Raw genomic sequence first — 22,892 nt, 5'->3', positions numbered from 1 at the left:
AACATCTCAAAACATCAGTTAAAGCTTGGTTGCAAATGGGTCTTCCAAATGTACAATGACCCCAAGCATACTTCCAAAGTTGTGGCAAAATGGCTTAAGGACAACAAAGTCACACCAGCTCTGTCAGGAATGGGCCAAAATTCACCCAACTTATTGTGGGAAGCTTGTGGAAGGATACCCGAAACGTTTGATCCAAGTTAAACAATTTAAAGGCAATGCTACGAAATACTAATTGAGTGTATGTAAACTTCTGATCCACTGGGAATGTGATGAAAGAAATAAAAGCTGAAAGAAATAATTCTCTCTACTATTATTCTGACATTTCACATTCTTAAAATAAAGTGGTGATCCTAACTGACCTAAGACGGTGAATTTTTACTAGGATTAAATGTCAGGAATTGTGAAAAACTGAGTTTAAATGTATTTGGCTAAGGTGTATGTAAACTTCTGATTTCAACTGTATCTATTTTCTATTTACACTGTAATTTTAGGAGTATTTTTTATCTCTGCACAGGAAATACCTCTCTGGTTTTATTCTGTGGTATGAATACTTAATGTGAGTGCTTTGCCTTTTCCTCTCTACAGGCTTGTGTGTATAGGTTGTGCTGTAATGTACCTGTTGTTCCTCTCCCTCCTCAGGCTGATGCTAAGCTGGTGTGTGACGTGGTGAGTCGTATGGAGGACACCGAGCCATACTCTCCTGAGCTCCTGGGGGCTATGATCCACCTGTGGTCCGACTCCGGCATCCAGGAGTGCTTCAGCCGCGCCCGAGAATACCAGCTCAATGACTCCGCCCAATAGTGAGTACTGCTCTACCTCTACCGCCCCTTACAGGAGGGCCGGGTGCTGCAGGATCAATACAACTCTCATTACTCTGTTCAAACGATGCTCCTGTTTGTGGATCACACATACATAAACATCATCCACTCACTCCATTTCTTTATGCCCATGTGACTGTAGTCATATTCAACAAATATGAATTGGTATCAAACACTTATTTATATGTGCACATACACACAATCATGTAGGTTTTGGAGGGAGATCTTGAGTGCTTGAATTAACGTCATTTGGGATTTTCTTAAACAGTGTGTGTTTGTGTGTCAGTCAGAGAGATATTATCCGTCTCATGACACTTCATTGAACTCTCAAAATGAGAGAGAGAGGGAGAGAAAGAAAGAGAGAGAGAGAAAGACCTAGAGAGAATTTAGCATCAGCTATCAGCTATTATGTAGTTTATTTAGGAGCCTGTGGCGCTCTCTCTCATGACACTTTAGTGAGCTCTCAAAATGGCAGAGAGAGAACAACCACCAGGTGTGTCCATCGTCTCATCCACCCTATCCTGGGGCTGCAGGTAGCCTGGTGGGTAGGAGCATTGGGTTGGGCCAGTAACCGAAAGGTTGCTGTATTGAATCCCCAAGCTGACAAGGTAAAAATCTGTTGTTCTACCCCTGAGCAAGGCAGTGCTATCTGTGAGTCACTGTACCCCGGGCGCCGATGACGTGGATGTTGATTAAGGCAGCCCCCCACACCTCTGATTCAGAGGGTTAAATGCGGAGACACATTTCAGTTGAATGTTTTCAGTTGTACAACTGACTAGGTATCCCCCTTTCCCATCCCAGCTAACCCAATCTGAATCATCAATGAATGCTGCATTGATTAAGTGCAAAACATCAGACATTTAAAGGCAGCTGTCTTTGTGAGTGTGGTGGTTCACTAAGTCATCATGAGGACTAGTATGGAGAGCTCCAGCGATACACCGTGACACCGGAGCAGGAGAGAGAGACAATGATTGTGGCGAGTGGCTCAGCTTCTCAAAGGAGGTGGGTAGCTTAAGCCCATAGTATCGCATTCCATTTTCTTTCAATCAACAATATGTTTATGAAACACATTTATTTCACATTTACATGAAACTCAAGACACACCATGTAGACTTTGATATGCCAATGTCTGGCATGATTATGTTATCGTACAGATTAGATTGGGTTGTTTTATCCCAGTCTGCTTTATGAAAACGTTGTATAACTCATTGAGTTGTATATGTCTGAAGGTAGCCCACATGACAGTTGTCTCTTCTCTGTCTCTCTCTCTGAATGGCTCTGGATATGTCCTCAGTGATGTACGGGCACGTGGATGCCCTTCATTTGTGACCCATTTATTCACAATGTGCATATTCATTAGAATGCTATTTACATGGTAGTGTGTGTCTTCTCCCCCAAGGGACCAAAATAACCCATTTGAAGATTCCCAGTTAATAATACAGTGTTCATCTTATCAACTAAAACAATCAGCTGATACTGAAAGAACAAGCATATCATAGCTCCCAACAAAATCATGCATGGCAGCCATTTTGTGCTACAGAGCTCACCACCCATCAGCATCACTGAAGCAGTGCTGTGTTTTACCACATCAACTTTCAACTTTACCAGAGGTACCCATCAGATAAGTTGTAACCATGTGTGGCCCACCCCCACCTCCAGCCCTACCATGCCACTGTGGTGTACCACAGGACACTTAATGATCTCTGTTCTCTCTGTTCTTCTCTTAAAGTCCTCTACTTTCTGATCTTCCTCGTTTCTACCCGCTGTCTGTGAGTCACGTCAAATTGATGTCAAAAGTTGCATTTTTGGGCATTTTAGCTAACCATAACCCTTTCCCTAACCTTAACCTAATTATCCTAACCTGCAACATTAATTATCTGCTATGTAAGGGAAGCAGCCGACAGCAGGCTTGTTGCTGAGAAGTGTTGCCAGGCAGAGCACTCAAACTGGATTATGAAGAGTAGGGGTAGGAGAGGAGGGAGGAGAGTGAGGGAAGAGGGGGGGTAGTGTGTGGGAGGGGGAGGATGTTACTGGCAGGGAGCCAAAGTAGTGAGGGACAGAAATGAGCTCCCCATACCAAAGAGAGAGCCCCCTTCCCTCTGCACTCCACCTCTACACCACTTGAACAGACCCCAGATGACCCAGCCTAATCCTAACAGCACAGAACCTCATTTCTATAGAACACCACTGGGTTGCAGAGCCACAGAGCAACTACATTTTTGTGACATACTACATAAAATACCAGACCTCAAATCCCCAAGACTTCCCTTGGGATTTTATTCATCATATTAGTTACTGTTGGAAAATATGGATGTTGGTTTCATGAACTCCAGTAGATATTTCAAGGGAGGTTTGGCTGGAAGACACTGGAGAGATAGTATTTAATTGAAGAGCACACTGATATCCAGTTGGATAGAACATGTCAATTGTGTCATGGCAGAGGAATAAACACACTTTCTGCTGCTTACTCCTCATTGGATTGTGCCCTTTCTGTTCCAAAGTAAACAGAGATTCACACTTAATTTCATAGAGCACTTGCTGTAGCTGGAACTGAAACTATGACACTGTATGAGACTGCAACAGACAGTCCTTTATGGAAATCCCCCTCTTACAGCCGGCTGAAATTTGCATTGGCAGCTCCTATTTGAGGTTAAACAATACATCCCAATGGGGGAGAAAGGCAAATACAGATAAGAGGAATGGTCAACTGGGAGAGGAAAACAGAAAAGGAGAGAACATATCAGTGATGGACAGAAAGGAGAGATACAGAGAGGTTGGAGAGGAAAGTGTGCTACCTTAGAATAATGAAACAGTAAATTCAAGGAGGCACAGGAGGCTGTAACCTATATTCTATATACCTATACCTATATACCTATATGTTTATTGGATTTGGGGTTACAAGTTGAACTTCCAGAGGGGAAATTAGCTTTTTGTTTGTGCTGGTTCATATATTGTGTAAATAATATTGCTGTGTGAATATGATGTGGATGTAGGGCTGGGCGGTATACTGTATTTTACGATATACCGGTATTGATGCACGGAACGGTTTGGGTTTTTACTTTACCTTCTATACCAGTATTTGAATGTTTAGTTTGTTAAATGTGATACGGCGTGTGTAACGTCCATTTCTATAGTTTACTTTGCTACTTGGGTCATTTCTCTCCGCTCTCAATTCAATTTAAGGGGCTTTATTGACATGGGAAACATACACTACAGTTCAAAAGTTTGGGGTCACTTAGAAGTCCTTCTTTTTGAAAGAAAAGCCTTTTTTTTGGTACATTAAAATAACATAAAATTGATCAGAAATACAGTGTAGGCATTGTTAATGTTGTAAATTACTATTGTAGCTGGAGTTTTTTATGGAATATCTACATAGGCGTACAGAGGCCCATTATCAGCAACCATCACTCCTGTGTTCCAATGGCACGTTGTGTAAAAGGCTAATTTTAAAAGGCTAATTGATCATTAGAAACTCTTTTGCAATTATGTTAGCACAGCTGAGAACTGTTGTCCTGATTAAAGAGGCAATACAACTGGCCTTCTTTAGACTAGTTTAGGATCTGGAGCATCAGTCCTGTGGCGGACTGCAATAGCATCGAATAGTCCCCGCGATATGCAACTGTTCAGGGAAGTCAGGAACCAATACACGCAGTCAGCTTTTTCAAGCAGAAATTTGCATCCTGTAGCTCTAACTCCAAAAAGTTCTGGGACACTGTAAAGTCCATGGAGAACAAGAGCACCTCCTCCCAGCTGCCCACTGCACTGAGGCTAGGTAACATGGTCACCACCGATAAATCCGTGATAATCAAAAACTTCAACAAGCATTTCTCAACGGCTGGCCATTCCTCCTGGCTACTCCAACCTCGGCCAACAGCTCCCCCGCAGCTACTCACCCAAGCCTCCCCAGCTTCTCCTTTACCCAAATCCAGATAGCAGATGTTCTGAAAGAGCTGCAAAACCTGGACCCATACAAATCAGCTGGGCTTGACAATCTGGACCCTCTATTTCTGAAACTGTCAGCCGCCATTGTCGCAACCCCTATTACCAGCCTGGGTGACACTCTAGACCCAAACTGTTACAGACCTATATCCATCCTGCCCTGCCTATCTAAGGTCTTCAAAAGCCAAGTCAACAAACAGATCACTGACCATCTCAAATCCCACCGTACCTTCTCCTCTGTGCAATCCGGTTTCCGAGCCGGTCACGGGTGCACCTCAACTACGCTCAAGGTACTAAACGATATCATAACCGCCATCGATAAAAGACAGTACTGTGCAGCCGTCTTCATCGACCTGGCCAAGGCTTTCGACTCTGTCAATCACCTTATTCTTATCGGCAGACTCAGTAGTCTCGGTTTTTCTAATGACTGCCTTGCCTGGTTCACCAACTACTTTGCAGACAGAGTTCAGTGTGTCAAATCGGAGGGCATGTTGTCCGGTCCTCTGGCAGTCTCTATGGGGGTACCACAGGGTTCAATTCTCGGGCCGACTCTTTTCTCTGTATATATCAATGATGTTGCTCTTGCTGTGGGCGATTCCCTGATCCACCTCTACGCAGACGACACCATTCTGTATACTTCTGGCCCTTCCTTGGACACTGTACTATCTAACCTCCAAACGAGCTTCAATGCCATACAACACTCCTTCCGTGGCCTCCAACTGCTCTTAAACGCTAGTAAAAACCAAATGCATGCTTTTCAACCGTTCGCTGCCTGCACCCGCACGCCCGACTAGCATCGCCAACCTGGATGGTTCCGACCTAGAATATGTGGACATCTATAAGTACCTAGTTGTCTGGCTAGACTGCAAACTCTCCTTCCAGACTCATATCAAACATCTCCAATCCAAAATCAAATCTAGAGTCGGCTTTCTATTTCGCAACAAATCCTCCTTCACTCACGCCGCCAAACATACCCTAGTAAAACTGATTATCCCACCGATCCTCGACTTCGGCGATGTCATCTACAAAATAGCTTCCAATACTCTACTCAGCAAACTGGATGCAGTTTATCACAGTGTCATCCGTTTTGTTACTAAAGCACCTTATACCACCCACCACTGCGACCTGTATGCTCTCGTCAGCTGGCCCTCGCTACATGTTCGTCGCCAGACCCACTGGCTCCAGGTCATCTACAAGTCTATGCTAGGTAAAGCTCCGCCTTATCTCAGTTCACTGGTCACGATGGCAACACCCACCCGTAGCACGCGCTCCAGCAGGTGTATCTCACTGATCATCCCTAAAGCCAAAACCTAATTTGGCCGCCTTTTCTTCCAGTTCTCTGCTGCCTGCGACTGGAACGAATTGCAAAAATCTCTGAAGTTGAAGAGTTTTATCTCCCTCAACAACTTTAAACATCTGCTATCTGAGCAGCTAACCGATCGCTGCAGCTGTACATAGTCCATCGGTATATAGCCCACCCAATTTACCTACCTCATCCCCATACTGTTTTTATTTTATTTACTTTTCTGCTCTTTTGCACAACAGTATCTCTACCTGCACATGTTCATCTGATCAGTTATCACTCTAGTGTTAATCTACTACATTGTAATTATTCACTCCTATGGCCTATTTATTGCCTACCTCCTCATGCCTTTTGCACACAATGTATATAGATTCTTTTTTTTCTACTATGTTATTTGACTTGTTTATTGTTTATCGTTTACTCCATGTGTAACTATGTGTTGTTGTCTGTTCACACTGCTATGCTTTATCTTGGCCAGGTCGCAGTTGCAAATGAGAACTTGTTCTCAACTAGCCTACCTGGTTAAATAAAGGTGAAATAAAAAAATAAATTAAAAAATCAGCATTTGTGGGTTCGATTACATGCTCCAAATGGCCAGAAACAAATAACTTTCTTCTGAAACTTTTCAGTCTATTCTTGTTCTGAGAAATGAAAGCTATCCCACATGAGAAATTGCCAGGAAACTGAAGATCTCATACAACGCTGTGTACTACTCCCTTCACAGAACAGCGCAAACTGGCCCTAACCATAATAGAAAGAGGAGTGGGAGGCCCCGGTGCACAATTGAGCAAGAGGACAAGTACATTAGAGTGTCTAGCTTGAGAAACAGACACCTCAGATGTCCTCAACCTGCAGTTTCATTAAATAGTATCCGCAAAACACCAGTTTAAACGTCAACAGTGAAGAGGCAACTCCGGGATGCTGGCCTTCTAGGCAGAGTTCCTCTGTCCAGTGTCTGTGTTATTTTGCCCATCTTAATCTTTTATTTTTATTGGCCAGTCTGAGATATGGCTTTTTCTTTGCAACTCTGCCTAGAAGGCCAGCATCCCGGAGTCGCCTCTTCACTGTTGACGTTGAGACTGGTGTTTTGTGGGTACTATTTAATGACGCTGCCAGTTGAGGACTTGTGATGCATCTGTTTCTCAAATAACTATCGGGGGATATGTGTCAACAGCAACCTTGGGAAAATCCTCTGCATTATCATTAACAGTAGACTCGTACATTTCCTCAGCCAAAACAATGTACTGAGCAAATGTCAAATTGGCTTTTTACCAAATTACCGTACGACAGACCACATATTCACCCTGCACAACCTAATTGACAAAGAAACAAACCAAAATAAAGGCAAAGTCTTCTCATACTGTATTGATTTCAAAAAAGCTTTCGATTCAATTTGGCTTGAGGGTCTGCTATACAAAATTCTTTCCACAGGGCCGGGAGGTGAAACAGGGATGCAGCTTAAGCCCCACCCTCTTCAACATATCAACGAATTTGCGATGGCACTAGAACAGTCTGTAGCACCCGGTCTCACCCAACTAGAATCTAAAGTCAAATGTCTACTGATGATCTGGTGCTTCTGTCCCCAACCAAGGAGGAGCTACAGCAGCACCTAGACATTCTCAGAAAGACAAAAATAATGGTGTTCCAAGACCACGAAAACAAATTCCATCTAGACACCGTTGCCTTATAGCACACAAAAAAATGATACATACCTCGGCCTAAACATCAGCGCCACAGGTGACTTCCACAAAGCTGTGAACGATCTGAGAGACAAGGCAAGATTCGCCTTCTATGCCATCAAAAGGAACGTAACATTCAACATACCAACTAGGTCAAATTTGTCTCCACTTTTGTGGATTGGGGTGATCAGTCCTTGGTTCCAAATATTGGGGAAGATGCAAGAGCTGAGGAGGATGTTAAAGAGTTTAAGTATAGCCAATTGGAATTTGTGTTCTGTATATTTTACCATTTAATTTAGGATACCATCAACCCCCCAGACCTTTATGGGTTGGAGGGTTTGTATTTTGTCTTGTAGTTCATTCAATGTAATTGGAGAATCCAGTATTTAATAGTTGATTCTAAGATTTGTATTTGATCATGTACAGTGGGGCAAAAAAAGTATTTAGTCAGCCACCAATTGTGCAAGTTCTCCCACTTAAAAAGATGAGAGAGGCCTGTAATTTTCATCATAGACAAAAGACAAAATAAGAAAAGAAAATCCAGAAAATCACATTGTAGGATTTTTTTATTTATTTATTTATTTATTTTTTTGAATTTTACCCTTTTTCTCCCCAATTTCGTAGTATCCAATTGTTGTAGTATCTATCTTGTCTCATCGCTACAACTCCCGTACGGGCTCGGGAGAGACGAAGGTTGAAAGTCATGCGTCCTCCGATACACAACCAACCAAGCCGCTGCTTCTTTAACACAGCGCACATCCAACCCGGAAGCCAGCCGCACCAATGCGCCGGAGGAAACACCGTGCACCTGGCCACCTTGGTTAGCGTACACTGCGCCCAGCCCGCCACAGGAGTCGCTGGTGCGCGATGAGACAAGGACACCCCTACCGACCAAGCCCTAACCCGGGCGACGCTAGGCCAATTGTGCGTCGCCCCACGGACCTCCCGGTCGCTGCCGGTTACGACAGAGCCTGGGCGCGAACCCAGGACTCTGATGGCACAGCTGGCGCTGCAGTACAGCGCCCTTAACCACTGCGCCACCCGGGAGGCCCACATTGTAGGATTTTTAATGAATTTATTTACAAATTATGGTGGAAAATAAGTATTTGGTCACCTACTTTCACAGACCTGTAACTTCTTCTTTAAGAGGGTCCTCTGTCCTCCACTCGTTACCTGTATAAATGGCACCTGTTTGAACTTGTTATCAATATAAAGGACACCTGTCCACAACCTCAAACAGGCACACTACAAACTCCACTATGGCCAAGACCAAAGAGCTGTCAAAGGACACCAGAAACAAAATTGTAGACCTGCAACAGGCTGGGAAGACTGAATCTGCAATAGGTAAGCAGCTTGGTTTGAAGAAATCAACTGTGGGAGCAATTATTAGGAAATGGAAGACATACAAGACCACTGATAATCTCCCTCGATCTGGGGCTCCACGCAAGATCTCACCCTGTGGGGTCAAAATGATCACAAGAACGGTGAGCAAAAATCCCAGAACCACACGGGGGGACCTAGTGAATGACCTGCAGAGAGCGGGGACCAAAGTAACAAAGCCTACCATCAGTAACACACTACGCCGCCAGGGACTCAAATCCTGCAGTGCCAGACGTGTCCCCCTGCTTAAGCCAGTACATGTCCAGGCCCGTCTGAAGTTTGCTAGAGAGTATTTGGATGATCTAGAAGAAGATTGGGAGAATGTCATATGGTCAGATGAAACCAAAATATAACTTTTTGGTAAAAACTAAACTTGTCGTGTTTGGAGGACAAAGAATGCTGAGTTGCATCCAAGGAACACCATACCTACTGTGAAGCATGGGGGTGGAAACATCATGCTTTGGGGCTGTTTTTCTGCAAAGAGACCAGGACGACTGATCCGTGTAAAGGAAAGGATGAATGGGGCCATGTATCGTGAGATTTTGAGTGAAAACCTCCTTCCATCAGCAAGGGCATTGAAGATGAAACGTGGCTGGGTCTTTCAGCATGATAATGATCCCAAACACACTGCCCAGGCAATGGAGTGGCTTCGTAAGAAGCATTTCAATGTCCTGGAGTGGCCTAGCCAGTCTCCAGATCTCAACCCCATAGAAAATCTTTGGAGGGAGTTGAAAGTCTGTGTTGCCCAGCAACAGCCCCAATACATCACTGCTCTAGAGGAGATCTGCATGGACGAATGGGCCAAAATACCAGCAACAGTGTGTGAAAACCTTGTGAAGACTTACAGAAAACATTTGACCTCTGTCATTGCCAACAAAGGGTATATAACAAAGTATTGAGATAAACTTTTGTTATTGACCCAATACTTATTTTCAATTTTTTTTCTCATTTGGTCTGTCATAGTTGAAGTGTACCTATGATGAAAATTACAGGCCTCTCTCATCTTTTTAAGTGGGAGAACTTGCACAATTGGTGGCTGACTAAATACTTTTTTGCCCCACTGTATATGTTTTTACTATTTGTTCTTTGTTATTGAGCCAAAAAGATTAGATAAGTGGTTTATCCATACATCTCCGTTTTTGATAACTGTTTGTGTTGTTGTTTGTTTCGAGTTTTCCAATTTGACCAGAAGTGAACTGATTTGAACTGATCTTTTTCCGTAATGTATTTCTGTATTGTTTTAGTGATTCACCATAGTGAAGGTGTAGGCTCAGGTTTTCTGGGTCTCTATGTTTTTGGTAGGATAGGTTTCTCAATTTCTTTCTTAGGTTTATGCATTCTTCATCAAACAATTTGTCATTGTTGTTCATTTTCATAGGTTGTCTGCTTGATTTTTTTTATTTGATAGGGAAGCTGAGAAGTCAAATACTGTTAAGGTTTTCTACTGCCAAGTTTACACCTTCACTATTACAGTGATACCTTTTGTCTAGGAAATTGTCTAGAAGGAATTTAATTTGTTGTTGCCTAATAGTTTTTTGGTAGATTTCCACCCTATTTTCCTTCCATCTATCGCATTTCTTAATATTATTCAGTTCCTTTGGCTTTGATCCCTCGTGATTGAGCGTGGCTCTGTTTAAGTAGAGTGTGATTTTTCTGTAATCTGATAGGGGTGTTAGTGGACTGACTGTGAACGCTCTAAGAGACTCTGGGTTGAGGTCAGTGATAAATTAGTCTACAGTACTACTGCCAAGAGATGCGCTATAGGTGTACCTACCATAAGAGTCCCCTCGAAGCCTACCATTGACTATGTACATACCCAGCGTCTGACAGATCTGCAGAAGTTGTGACCCGTTTTTGTTGGTTATGTTGTCGTAGTTATGTCTAGAGGGGCATATGCGGGAGGGAATGCTCTCACCTCCAGGTAGGTGTTTGTCCCACTGTGTGCTGAGGGTGTCGGGTTCTTGTCCAGTTCTGGCATTTAGTTCGCCACAGACTAGTACATGTCCCTGAGCTTGGACATTTTTGCTCTCCCCCTCTAGGAGGGAGAAGCTGTCATTGTTAAAGTATGGGGATTCTATTGGGGGGATATAGGTAGCATACATGAGGACATTGTTCTCTGTTGAGAAATAATTTCCTTAATCATTCTAGCCAGATGTAAAATGTTCCTAATCTCTCTCCATGCCACTTTTCACACAGACCTAGCCCCGCCCCCTCAAGAAGCACATTTGTTGTTCTTCGACCACAAAACAATTGAGTTCAATCTGCATGGTCAATGCAGCACATGCAACAATGTTGATGACAACGATGCTGTTTTTACTTTGCTTCTTAATATAAATTGACTATTTGTTTTTGTTTCTTAGCAACATCTGCAAACAGCTAGTTTGTCTTTTCTTAGCAAGTTGGGCCTACATCCTGTTAGCCCCTAATGCTAATCGCTAATGCTATTCGCTAGCTAGCTAATAAATGTCAGAGCAAACGTAATTAGCTATACAGCCTGATGATACCAGTGATGGTGTAGGCTTAAATCAGCATGTTGTTTGTGCAACAGTATCTTCTAAATCAAAGAGGAATACACAAAGCAAGAATATGTTAGCTACATGAAGTATGAAGCTACAATGTATCCAAAGATTATAGGATCCCCTAGGAAACACTTATCAACACTTTGGTTCCTACTCTGTCACAATAACTCCTCCCTGGCATTTTTAATTTGTTGTCATGTCAAACAATACTGTATTCAAAGTGCTCACTATTATATTCTAACTATATAATTTAGAATTAAAATAATCATTATATTTCCATGATTCCAACAGTTCACCCAAGTGTTTTGCTCTAAATCGCAAGTCAACATTTGGTTAAAAATAAGGCCTAGATTGTTTGCAGATATAGTGCAACCCCACGTGGCAGAGTGGAAATTATCTCAAATGAGTGCAGGAAATGCAGGAATTGAAAATGCTGAAATATTTGTGGGGTTGAAATGAATACTATATAACAATCAGAATGGAGAAAGACCCATTAAAATCACTTAGAATGTATGTGTTGACACCCTAGGGTCACGCACTACTCATGAAGCACATTTAGAACTTTTATTATTAAAAAACGTAAAATACAGTGATGTGATATTTTGACCATATCGTCCAGCCCTATGTGGATGATTTGGCCAGAATTAAACATTCATCGGCAGTAATGACTATAACCCCAGTTGTCTTATTGTCGCACCCTGGAGACATTGAGGTTTACTACATCTCTCTGAGCAGATTGGCTGGCCTGTAATGGCAGGGCAGGGTGAATCCACTCTCTGGAGTGGTTTCATCTGGGTTAAAATGACCATGTCAGTGTGAGTTATGGACACACTTTGTACAGATGTCATATCTCATTCTAGCTCCAGCAGTTACATCACAGGTCTCCCCCACTGCTCTTCCTCTATCTCCCCGACCTCGGCCTCTTCCTATTTTTCTCTCTGCGTCATCCTCTCTGCCCCCCTCCCTATATCATGGACAGACAGGCAGACAGTGTGGACACAGCCCAGGTATTTAGGCACTACTGTTAATGAGCTGCATTAGTGCTTGACACCCTGCCACCCGAACTGAGAGCTTGGCAACGGATGCAGCACATCTACCGCTGGACATCGACTTGTTAATCATTTATCACTCATTTATCACTCATTTCACGGTGTACATACATTCAAAACCATTCAGCAACATACTGCACTGTGGTTCCATGCAGCTTATGGTTGCGTTATGCAGTGTAAATGCCCCCCTCAGTTGGTTGTGTCACCAGGCTGTGGCCAGGTTGGAATGTTCACACACTGCTGCTGAATACTGCAGCTGCCAAGCGAAGCCCCACGGCTCTCAACTGGACTCAGATCAGTGAATGACACCATTACACATAAACACAGATGGCGGGAGAGAATATGTTTCTATTTGAGTGAGTGAGTGAGTGAGTGAGTGAGTGAGTGAGTGAGTGAGTGAGTGAGTGAGTGAGTGTGTGTGTGTGTGTGTGTGGTTGCGAGAGAAACAACGTGAGGCACTCTGTGAATTGTTATTGTTATTGTTTTGTTATTATCCCTATGTGATTAGAAAATGAAAATAGAAAATGTTTGTAAAAAATGTGTCTCCGTGTGTGTGCGTGCGTTTGTGTGAGAAACATCATGAGGTACTTACTGTAATGTTTTGTTGACCCCTAGCAAGATGGATGTCATCATTGTCTATTTTCCCTCTCTTGATTGTTACCTCTCCTGCATGTGGAGCAGCAGGTTTGCACACAGTCCTAAGCAATCCCAGCTACTCTAGCTGATGTGGGTCCATAGCTCAAATGTAGCATAGTCTTCGACATTTCCTATCCAAAATGTCCACGATGGCCCTCGTAACTGTAGTGCACTGCTCCAGCTCTTCAGATTCCAATGCCAGGTTGTCATTAGGCTATAAGCTTTTTGTCTGTCCCTCATCCAGGCTCAGGGGAGCAGGGCAGACTACTCCTTCTCCAATTGATGATTTAAGTAAATTCATTAAATTCTGTGGTGAATGAAACCATTGTGCAATTGCGGCCCCAGAAGAACAGAGTTCAGACCCCCTGTCTCAGTCCACAGAGCCTAGGGTTGAAAACAGAGTCCAATGCATTGATCCTAACTGGCATCTCTATCTCTCTCCCCAGCTACCTAGACAGTTTAGACCGGATTGGTGCTCCTGACTACCAGCCCACAGAGCAGGACATTCTCAGAACCCGAGTCAAGACCACTGGCATCGTAGAAACTCACTTTGTCTTCAAGAACCTGCACTTCAGGTGAGACACTAGCTCAGTGCTCCTCTTCCTTCTCAAATATTCTTCTTCTGCAGGTTTCCCCAATTGGTGGCCCATGGGGGATTTTATTTGGCCACCCATGTTTTCTTAGCAAAGAAAAATATATATACACTACCGTTCAAAAGTTTGGGTCACTTAGAAATGTCCTTTTTTTAAAAAAGAAAAGCAATTTTTTTGTCCATTAAAATAACATAAAATTGAAAAGAAATACAGTGTAGACATGGTTTATGTTGTAAATGACTATTGTAGCTAGAAATTACAGATTTTTTAATGGAATATCTACATAGGCGTACAGAGGCCCATTATCAGCAACCATCACTCCTGTGTTCCAATGGCACGTTGTGTTAGCCAATCCAAGTTTATAGTTTTAAAAGGCTAATTGATCATTAGAAAATAATTTTGCAATTATGTTAGCACAGCTGAAACTGTTGTCCTGATTAAAGAAGCAATAAAACTGGCGTTCTTTAGACTAGCTGAGTATCTGCAGCATCAGCACTTGTGGGTTTGATTACAGGCTCAAAATGGCTAGAACACAAAGAACTTTCTTCTGAAACTCATCAGTCTATTCTTGTTCTGAGAAATGAAGGCTATTCCATGCGAGAAATTTCCAAGAAACTGAAGATCTCGTACAACGCTTTGTACTACTCCCTTCACAGAACAGTGCAAACTGGATCTAACCATAATAGAAAGAGGAGTGAGAGGCCCCGGTGCCCAACTGAGCAAGAGGACAAGTACATTAGAGTGTCTAGTTTGAGAAACAGATGCCTCACAAGTCCTCAACTGGCAGCTTCATTAAATAGTACCCATAAAACACCAGCCTCTGGTCGACAGGTTCTCAAGCTTTGGTTGGCTCGTCAGGCTTCCATTGCCGAAGCTACCGGGGATGCTAGCTCGTCAGGATTCCATTCCTCAGCTGGCTCGACAGGTTCTCATCGTCAGGCTCCGACGTCTCAGCCGCCTCGTCAGGCTCCCGCGCCTCAGCCGGCTCGACTGGTTCCCGCGCCTCACCCGGCTCGATTGGTTCCCGCACCTCACCCGGCTCAACTAGTTCCCGCGCCTCAGCCGGCTCGACTGGTTCCCGCGCCTCAGCCGACTCAACTGGTTCCCGCGCCTCAGCCGGCTCAACAGGTTTCCGCGCCCCAGCCGGGTCGACTAGTTCCAGTGCCTCAGCCGGGTCGACTGGTTCCTGCGCCTCAGCTGGGTTGACTGGTTCCCGCACCTCAGCAGAATCGACCGGTCCGCTCCTGGTCCTTCTGGACCGTCCCTTTGGCCAGCGTCCTGTGGCTGGAGCCACTCCCCCTCTCTGGCATTCGTCGTTTACTCATTATTACGCACCACCATCGTTATGTGCACCTGCGCCTCATGAGACTCACCGGGACTCGATCACCTTCCTGATTACCTCCCCTATATCTGTCACTCCCTTTGATTCTTTCCCCGGGCATTATTGATTCTGTTTGTGTTTCATGTCTATACGCTACTCGTGTTTGTTATATTGTCCGATGTTCCAGTTATTATTAAACTCACCACTTGCACTTGCTTTCCGACTCCCAGCATATACAAATACGAAACAAATTGTTGTTTTAGTCAAACATATCTGTTTTGGGTGCTTGCGGTCAATCTGCAGTCTACAAATGATTTTTAATTATGTTCTGACAATCTGCTCAAGAAGAAATCTGCCCTCGACTGAATCTAGTTGATGATCCCTACTCCAACTCCTTTCAGTATTTAGAAAATAGATGCATTGGTTATGCTGCATTTACATTGATCTTTCCATGAAACCATGTAAAGGGAATACTTGGTAAATACAGTATGTGTGCTTAAATGGAGATTGCCATACAGTTGAAGTCGGAGGTTTACATACACTTAGGTTGGAGACATTAAAACTTGTTTTTCAACCACGCCACAAATGTCTTGTTAACAAACTATAGTTTTGGCAAGTCAGTTTAGGACATCTACTTTGTGCATGACACAAGTAATTTTTCCAACAATTGCTTACAGACAGATTATTTCACTTATAATGCACTGTATCAAAATTCCAGTGGGTCAGAATATTACATACACTAAGTTGACTGTGCCTTTAAACAGCTTGGAAAATTCCAGAAAATTATATCATGGCTTTAGAAGCTTCTGATAGGCTAATTGACATAATTTGAGTCAATTGGAGTTGTACCTGTGGATGTATTTCAAGGCCTACCTTCAAACTCAGTGCCTCTTTGCTTAATATCATGGGGAAATCAAAATACAGTGGGGCAAAAAAGTATTTAGTCAGCCACCAATTGTGCAAGTTCTCCCACTTAAAAAGTATGAGAGAGGCCTGTAATTTTAATCATAGGAACACTTCAACTATGACAGACAAAATGAGAAAAGAAATTCCAGAAAATCACATTGTAGGATTTTTAATGAATTTATTTGCAAATTAGGAAGAAGCCACTGCTCCAATACCGCCATAAAAAAAGCCAGACTAAGGTTTGCAACTGCACATGGGGACAAAGATCTTTCCTTTTGGAGAAATGTCCTCTGGTCTGATGAAACAAAAATAGAACTGTTTGGCCATAATGACCATCGTTATGTTAAAGGAGGTGGCTTGCAAGCCGAAGAACACCATCGCAACCGTGAAACTTCTGACTTCAATTGTACATTCATGGATTCTACCCTACTTTAATAATTTTTTCCATTATTGTACCATGGGAATTAAAATGTTATTTTTTATAAATAAATGAGCACCTGGATCAGTACAGTGCGCTGGGAGAAAATAAGCTATGACTGAATCTACATTTTAATTCTATGCTCTAGTTAATTACTCTAGAACTGCCAAATCTGGAGATACATTCAAGTTTAAATCATTCAGTATTATCTGGTGTGCAATAAAAAAAAAGTGGGATGTGTAAAAACATTTTTTTCTAAATCTGCAATTTACCTTGTTTAGCTTGGTGTAACACGATCATGTTACTATAAAAAAAATGTCTCACAAAACAGAGAGCTTGTATTTTTTCCTCTGTTCCTCACAGTGGCCTGCCTGACTGCCTACTAAGTGCTAGCACAAAGCAGCTCTTTGTTTATCTCCTTCACCTCACTTAGTCAGCTGATTGAGAACATAAAAGACAGGATGAAAATAACGTGTTAATATAATATGTTTAAATCAGTGGTGTGCAGAGAGAGGCTGCAGGGCTGTCGGGTTATAGTGCTCCATTCATTCCTGATCCTAAGACTGTCTCTCTGACAGGCTTTTTACTAACGCTAACATAATGTTCCGGTACTGAAGAAAGACTGTTTTAGTTTAGTGGTCCAGGACTTTTTCCAGTTACCCCAGCAGCTCGAGGTTGTCCTGACCTTAAATACTGTATATACAGCTCTGGAAAACATTGAGACCACTGCAAAATGATCAGTTTATCTGGTTTTACTATTTATAGGTATGTGTTGGGGTAAAATTAACATTTTGTTTTATTCCTTAAACTACTGACAACATTTCTCCCAAATTCCAAATAACAATAGTCTTTTAGAGCATTTATTTGCAGAAAATGACAACTGGTCATATATAACTAAAAAGATGTAGTGTTGTAGACCTCGAATAATGCAAAGAAAATAAGTAGTAGGAGACCTTCTGTGACTGCAAACATTTTGAAACCCCAAGTTTCTTCAGATGTAGGGAGGGGCTCAAAATTGGGCTCCCAAGTGGTGCAGCGGTCTAAGGCACTGCATCTCAATGCAAGAGGTGTCACTGCAGTCCCTGGTTCGAATCAGGGCTGTATCACATCTGGCCACGATTGGGAGTCCCATAGGGCGGCGCCCAATGTTGTCCGGGTTTGGCTGGGGTAGGCCTAGTATTGTAAATAAAAATGTGTTTTTCTGTGAGCGTGTAACTGTGAGCGTGTAACTGTTCTGTAGGCTCTTTGATGTGGGAGGACAGAGGTCGGAGAGGAAGAAATGGATCCACTGCTTTGAGGACGTGACAGCCATTATCTTCTGTGTGGCTCTGAGTGGGTATGACCAGGTCCTGCATGAAGATGAGACCACGGTAAGTCACACACGCAAACACACCATTAATTAATTGTGTCCATATCTCCGTACAGCACTCTGTAGTGCAGCATATTAGTCATATATGTTTCCTTCGTTGAAGACATCAACATAATGAACAGCAGGGGCTTTGTACTGTACACATCCCTGGTTTCCTGCTACTCATGTTGAGGTTAGGGTTCACAATTACCATGCCTTTTATCCGCGGATCCTCCTTCCTGTACTGTAAACAGGTTTAGCTAGCTCTGCTATGAAACGCATTGAAAATGTACAGTAGCTTATGACCATTTACATGTAAGTGTAGATTCACTTTGAATTTCAATTTTTTGATACGTAAAATATGTGAGGTGCTGTCCATAACATAACATTATAAATTAGACCACACAGTTAGGCTACTTTATTTCTCTCCATGCAAACACAGCAGTCACACTTCCCATCTGGTTCCACCCAGTCCTCTACCATAACCTCTAGTTGTATCAGCTGGTGTTTGTGCTAGGTTTGGCATAACCGTATAACCTTGTAACCGACGGTTATGGTGTAGACCTTCATTAAAATAAAATAAACCGTCATAACTGTAAAAAACATTTTTGCTGTGTGTGTATGGAACAAAGGTCTGACTGAAGACGGGAGGGCCGGGCATTCGATGCGTTTGAGTACGTTTCTGTCGTAACATGGACTCTTTTCAAGATGATGAAATTGTTCCTCCTCGCTGAAACAAGAAAATGAGTCTTGGGTTGCCTAGGCAACTCCCCCCGGAATGAAGCAGCAGCATCACAAATAGAAATAGAATGACTAGAACAGGTTTGGAACTTCTAACCCTGGCAATTTGACTGAGTAGGGTCTATCTGCGGTCGGACTGTCGTGTCAAATTGGAGGGCCTGTTGTCCGGACCTCTGGCAGTCTCTATGGGGCTGCCACAGGGTACAATTCTCGGGCCGGCTCTCTTCTCTGTATACATCAATGATGTTGCTCTTGCTGCTGGTGATTCTCTGATCCACCTCTATGCAGACAACACCATTCTGTATACCTCTGGCCCTTCTCTGGACACTGTGTTAACTAACCTCCAGACCAGCTTCAATGCCATACAACTCTCCTTCTGTGGCCTCCAACTGCTCTTAAATGCAAGTAAAACTAAATGCATGCTCTTCAACAAATCGCTGCCCACACTTGCCCGCCCGTCCAGCATCACTACTCTGGACAGTTCTGACTTAGAAAATGTGGACAACTACAAATACCAAGGTGTCTGGTTAGACTGTAAACTCTCCTTCCAGACTCATATTAAGCATCTCCAATCCAAAATTAAGTCTAGAATCGGCATCCTATTTCGCAACAAAGCTTCCTTCACTCATGCTGCCAAACATACTCTCGTAAAACTGACTATCCTACCGATCCTTGACTTCGGCGATGTCATTTACAAAATAGCCTCCAACACTCTACTCAGCAAATTGGATGTGGTCTATCACAGTGCCATCTGTTTTGTCACCAAAGCCCCATATACTATCCACCACTGCGACCTGTATGCTCTCGCTGGCTGGCCCTCACTTCATATTCGTCGCCAAACCCACTGGCTCCAGGTCATCTATAAGTCTTTGCTAGGTAAAGCCCTGCCTTATCTCAGCTCACTGGTCACCATAGCAGCACCCACCGTAGCACACGCTACAGCAGGTATATTTCACTGGCCACCCTCAAAGCCAATTCCTCCTTTGGCTGCCTTTCCTTCCAGTTCTCTGCTGCCAATGACTGGAACGAACTGCAAAAATCACTGAAGCTGGAGACTCCCTCACTAACTTTAAGCACCAGCTGTCAGAGCAGCTCACAGATCACTGCACCTGTACATAGCCCATCTATAAATAGGCCATCCAACTACCTCATCCTCATACTGTTATTTATTTATTTATTTTGCTCCTTTGCTCCCCAGTATCTCTACTTGCACATTCATCTTCTGCACATCTATCACTCCAGTGTTTAAATGCTATATTGTAATTATTTTGCCACTATGACCTGTTTATTGCCTTACCTCCCTTATCCTACCTCATTTGCACACACTGTATATAGACGTTTTCTATTGTATTATTGACTATATGTTTGTTTACTCCATGTGTAACTCTGTGTTGTTGTATGTGTCGCACTGCTTTGCTTTATCTTGGCCAGGTCGCAGTTGTAAATGAGAACTTGTTCTCAACTGGCCTACCTGGTTAAATAAAGGTAAAAAAAGGTTTTTAAAAAAATAAAAACTACATGCCACGCCCACCACGTGCCCACTGCCATTGATTGAGGCGAGGGTAGTGCCATGCGAGAGTTGGGTTGGCTACGCTAGCTAGCTAGCTAACGTTACCTTCCTATCAGTAACGTTAACAGAACTGCAGAAAGCAGTGCTCTGCAGGCGTACCCGTGTCCCCTAGCTAGCTAGAAGCCTCCTTCTTCTTCTGTGTTTTTTTTTTTGTCGGTTGGTGCATTACCGCCACCTACTGTGCTGGAGTGTGGGCCAGAGACAGCGCTAGCAGTGGGCGCGGCATGTTGTGGGCACAGCATGCAGTAACCACTGTCTGCAGATAGACATTATTGATTTCACAGGTAAACTCATGGGTACACTTGCAATGGCTGCCTGGTATTGCGATGCAATGTTCTTTCAAATGTTAACTGATGTGGCTCATACAATTTAATGTATTTTTGTAATGTCAGTTGAGTTGAATTAAGAAATCGCAGCACATATTTCAGCTCATATTTTACTTCCTGCTTTGCTGCTATCGGTACACTGGCAATGGCCGCCAGTCCACCCATTATGTCATGATTGACTGGAATGGGGATGTCCTTTGTATTCATTCTATTTTTATGGCAGCACATGCAGTCAGGAGAGGAGAACGTGCGTTTTTGGGTTTATTTTTTAAATATTAATATAGCGAGGTCAGGATAATCCTATTTGAAACCACAACTAAATGTATCAGAGTAGATTTACAGACATGATAAACCAAAAAAGGAAGGCTCTATTGAAATATGAACTATGCGTCTGACAGTCTCTATTGGACTATGCCTCTGACAGATTGACAGACTCCTAAATCAAAGTCATATTTGTTTACTCCTGGACTCATATGCACAGGCCCGCACGCGTGTGCGACTGCACACACACACACACACACACACACACACACACACACACACACACACACACACACACACACACACACACACACACACACACACACACACTACTTCAACAAACAAATTTGCATTTATCTCTCGCTCTCTGGCTGTCTTTTCCTGTTTTTCCTCTTCATGCAAGTACTGGCACACCCTCAAAGATGTGCACAGCAGTGCAGATTTTCTACAGCAATTCTGTCCATTAATTTGACTGCGAGGTTTGGTTTGGGTTCTTCCTGCCTGCTCTACAATTTTTTTCCATTCACCGTTGGGGGGAGTGTGTGTGTGTGTGTGTGTGTGTGTGTGTGTGTGTGTGTGTGTGTGTGTGTGTGTGTGTGTGTGTGTGTGTGCAAGCATGCGTACATGCGTGCGTGCACATGACTGTGTGTGCGTTTTTGTTTGTGCATACATGCTTTGTGTTTGAGAGGGGGGAGATGAGTTGATTTGGGCTCTCGTGCATGTCCATCTCTGTTCCACTGCGCTCCCCCAACCCCCCAGCAGCTCTCGTCTCTCCTTCAACGTCTTCTCGTCTCAGCTCCTCTCCTGTCATCTCTCGCCATCGGCTGTCCTCTCTAACCAATCGGCAAATGCTAAAAACCCACCTGGTTCCACAGAGGGTCTTCCCACCAAACATATGCACAGGTATGAAACCTTTCACAAGGACAAAGAATCCAAAATCATCTGGAAAGAGTTGAAAGCAGCACTCCTTTTGGTTGTGATGTAATTATGTGTGTGTGTTCAGCAGGTGTGTGTGTTTACCTGGGATTGTCACTGTGAGGATATGATTGTATGTATATGGGCGGCAGGTAGCCTAACTGTTAAGAGCTTTGTGCCATAGGTGACGCATCTGTGGATGTGCCCTTGAGCAAGGTACTTAACTCTAATTGCTCCTGTAGGTTGCTCTGGATAAGAGTGTCTGTAAAAATGTATATATGACACTGGTTTATGTATGTGTTGCCTTGTTCTCAAAGTTTTACTCATCAGATGCTGATTCACCTCATGAGATACATGTTTAATTATGGTTATTAGTTTTCTTATTTCCTCTCTTTCTTTCTCTTATATTTTCTACAAGAACTCCAGTCTCTGACTTATCTTATGTACTATTTTGGGTTGTTCTGTAATTGGCTCTTTCAGTGATTCCCTCTGCTCTATTTAATCTGATTGGCTCTCTCAGGGCTTTCCTCTGCTCTATTTAATCTGATTGGCTGTCTCAGGGCTTTCCTCTGCTCTTGATCTGATTGGCTGTGTGAGCCCTCTCTGGTGCTCTAAGTGGATTGTGATTGGCTGTGAAGGAGGCGTCATGACTGTGTTCTCTGTCTTTTCCACTGTGATTGAGAACAAGGCAACAATTCACTTACATCGGAGAGAGTGTCTCCTTTCAACTCTGAATTAACATTTAAACAGGCAAACACCATTTTGAAATAACATAAAATACCTAGAAATGTATTTGCATGCCTTCCCATCTCTGTTCTAGAGAGAAGCATACAGGGTTTGTCCTAGACTTAGGCTACCTGGGTCGTTCCACCAATTCTGTGTCTTTTGAGAAGTATAACTTGATCAAAACAAACTTTTGATTTCACTTAATTTACTTGAATGCAAGCTTCACAAAATGTTTTATTTGTAAAACCTTTCTATGCTGTCTATCTATGGGTAACAGGGTTGACCTGTTATGCTTGACCCGCACAGTTTTCCACCACAAAACACCTGAAAATTGCCAAAAAGAGTAGAACCAGCTCACCTGCTTTTACACTATGATTTGACTATTAGATGTTCAATGTTTCTTTAAAATAATATATTTAAAAAGGAATAGTTTCACCATATTAA

At 43.0% G+C, this 22,892-nt stretch overlaps 1 protein-coding gene across 3 annotated transcripts in view; it reads left to right on the top strand.

The window, feature by feature from the left end:
* Nucleotides 1-22,892, top strand: part of LOC139396208 (guanine nucleotide-binding protein G(o) subunit alpha-like) — a 158,515-nt gene that overhangs the window by 123,759 nt on the left and 11,864 nt on the right. For 2 of the 3 annotated variants that reach the window (XM_071143374.1, XM_071143396.1), the window contains exons 4-6: nt 640-800; nt 13,770-13,898; nt 17,802-17,931. In XM_071143374.1, coding sequence (XP_070999475.1) covers nt 640-800; nt 13,770-13,898; nt 17,802-17,931 — 420 coding nt within the window. Of the gene's footprint in view, nt 1-639; nt 801-13,769; nt 13,899-17,801; nt 17,932-21,603; nt 21,711-22,892 lie in introns of all 3 variants that reach the window. The other variant, XM_071143438.1, reaches the window with a different exon arrangement.

This window comes from Oncorhynchus clarkii, chromosome 1 (assembly GCF_045791955.1).
Source record: "Oncorhynchus clarkii lewisi isolate Uvic-CL-2024 chromosome 1, UVic_Ocla_1.0, whole genome shotgun sequence".
Taxonomy (NCBI): Eukaryota; Metazoa; Chordata; class Actinopteri; order Salmoniformes; family Salmonidae; genus Oncorhynchus; species Oncorhynchus clarkii.
This window is presented reverse-complemented; position numbering and strand designations above follow the sequence as displayed.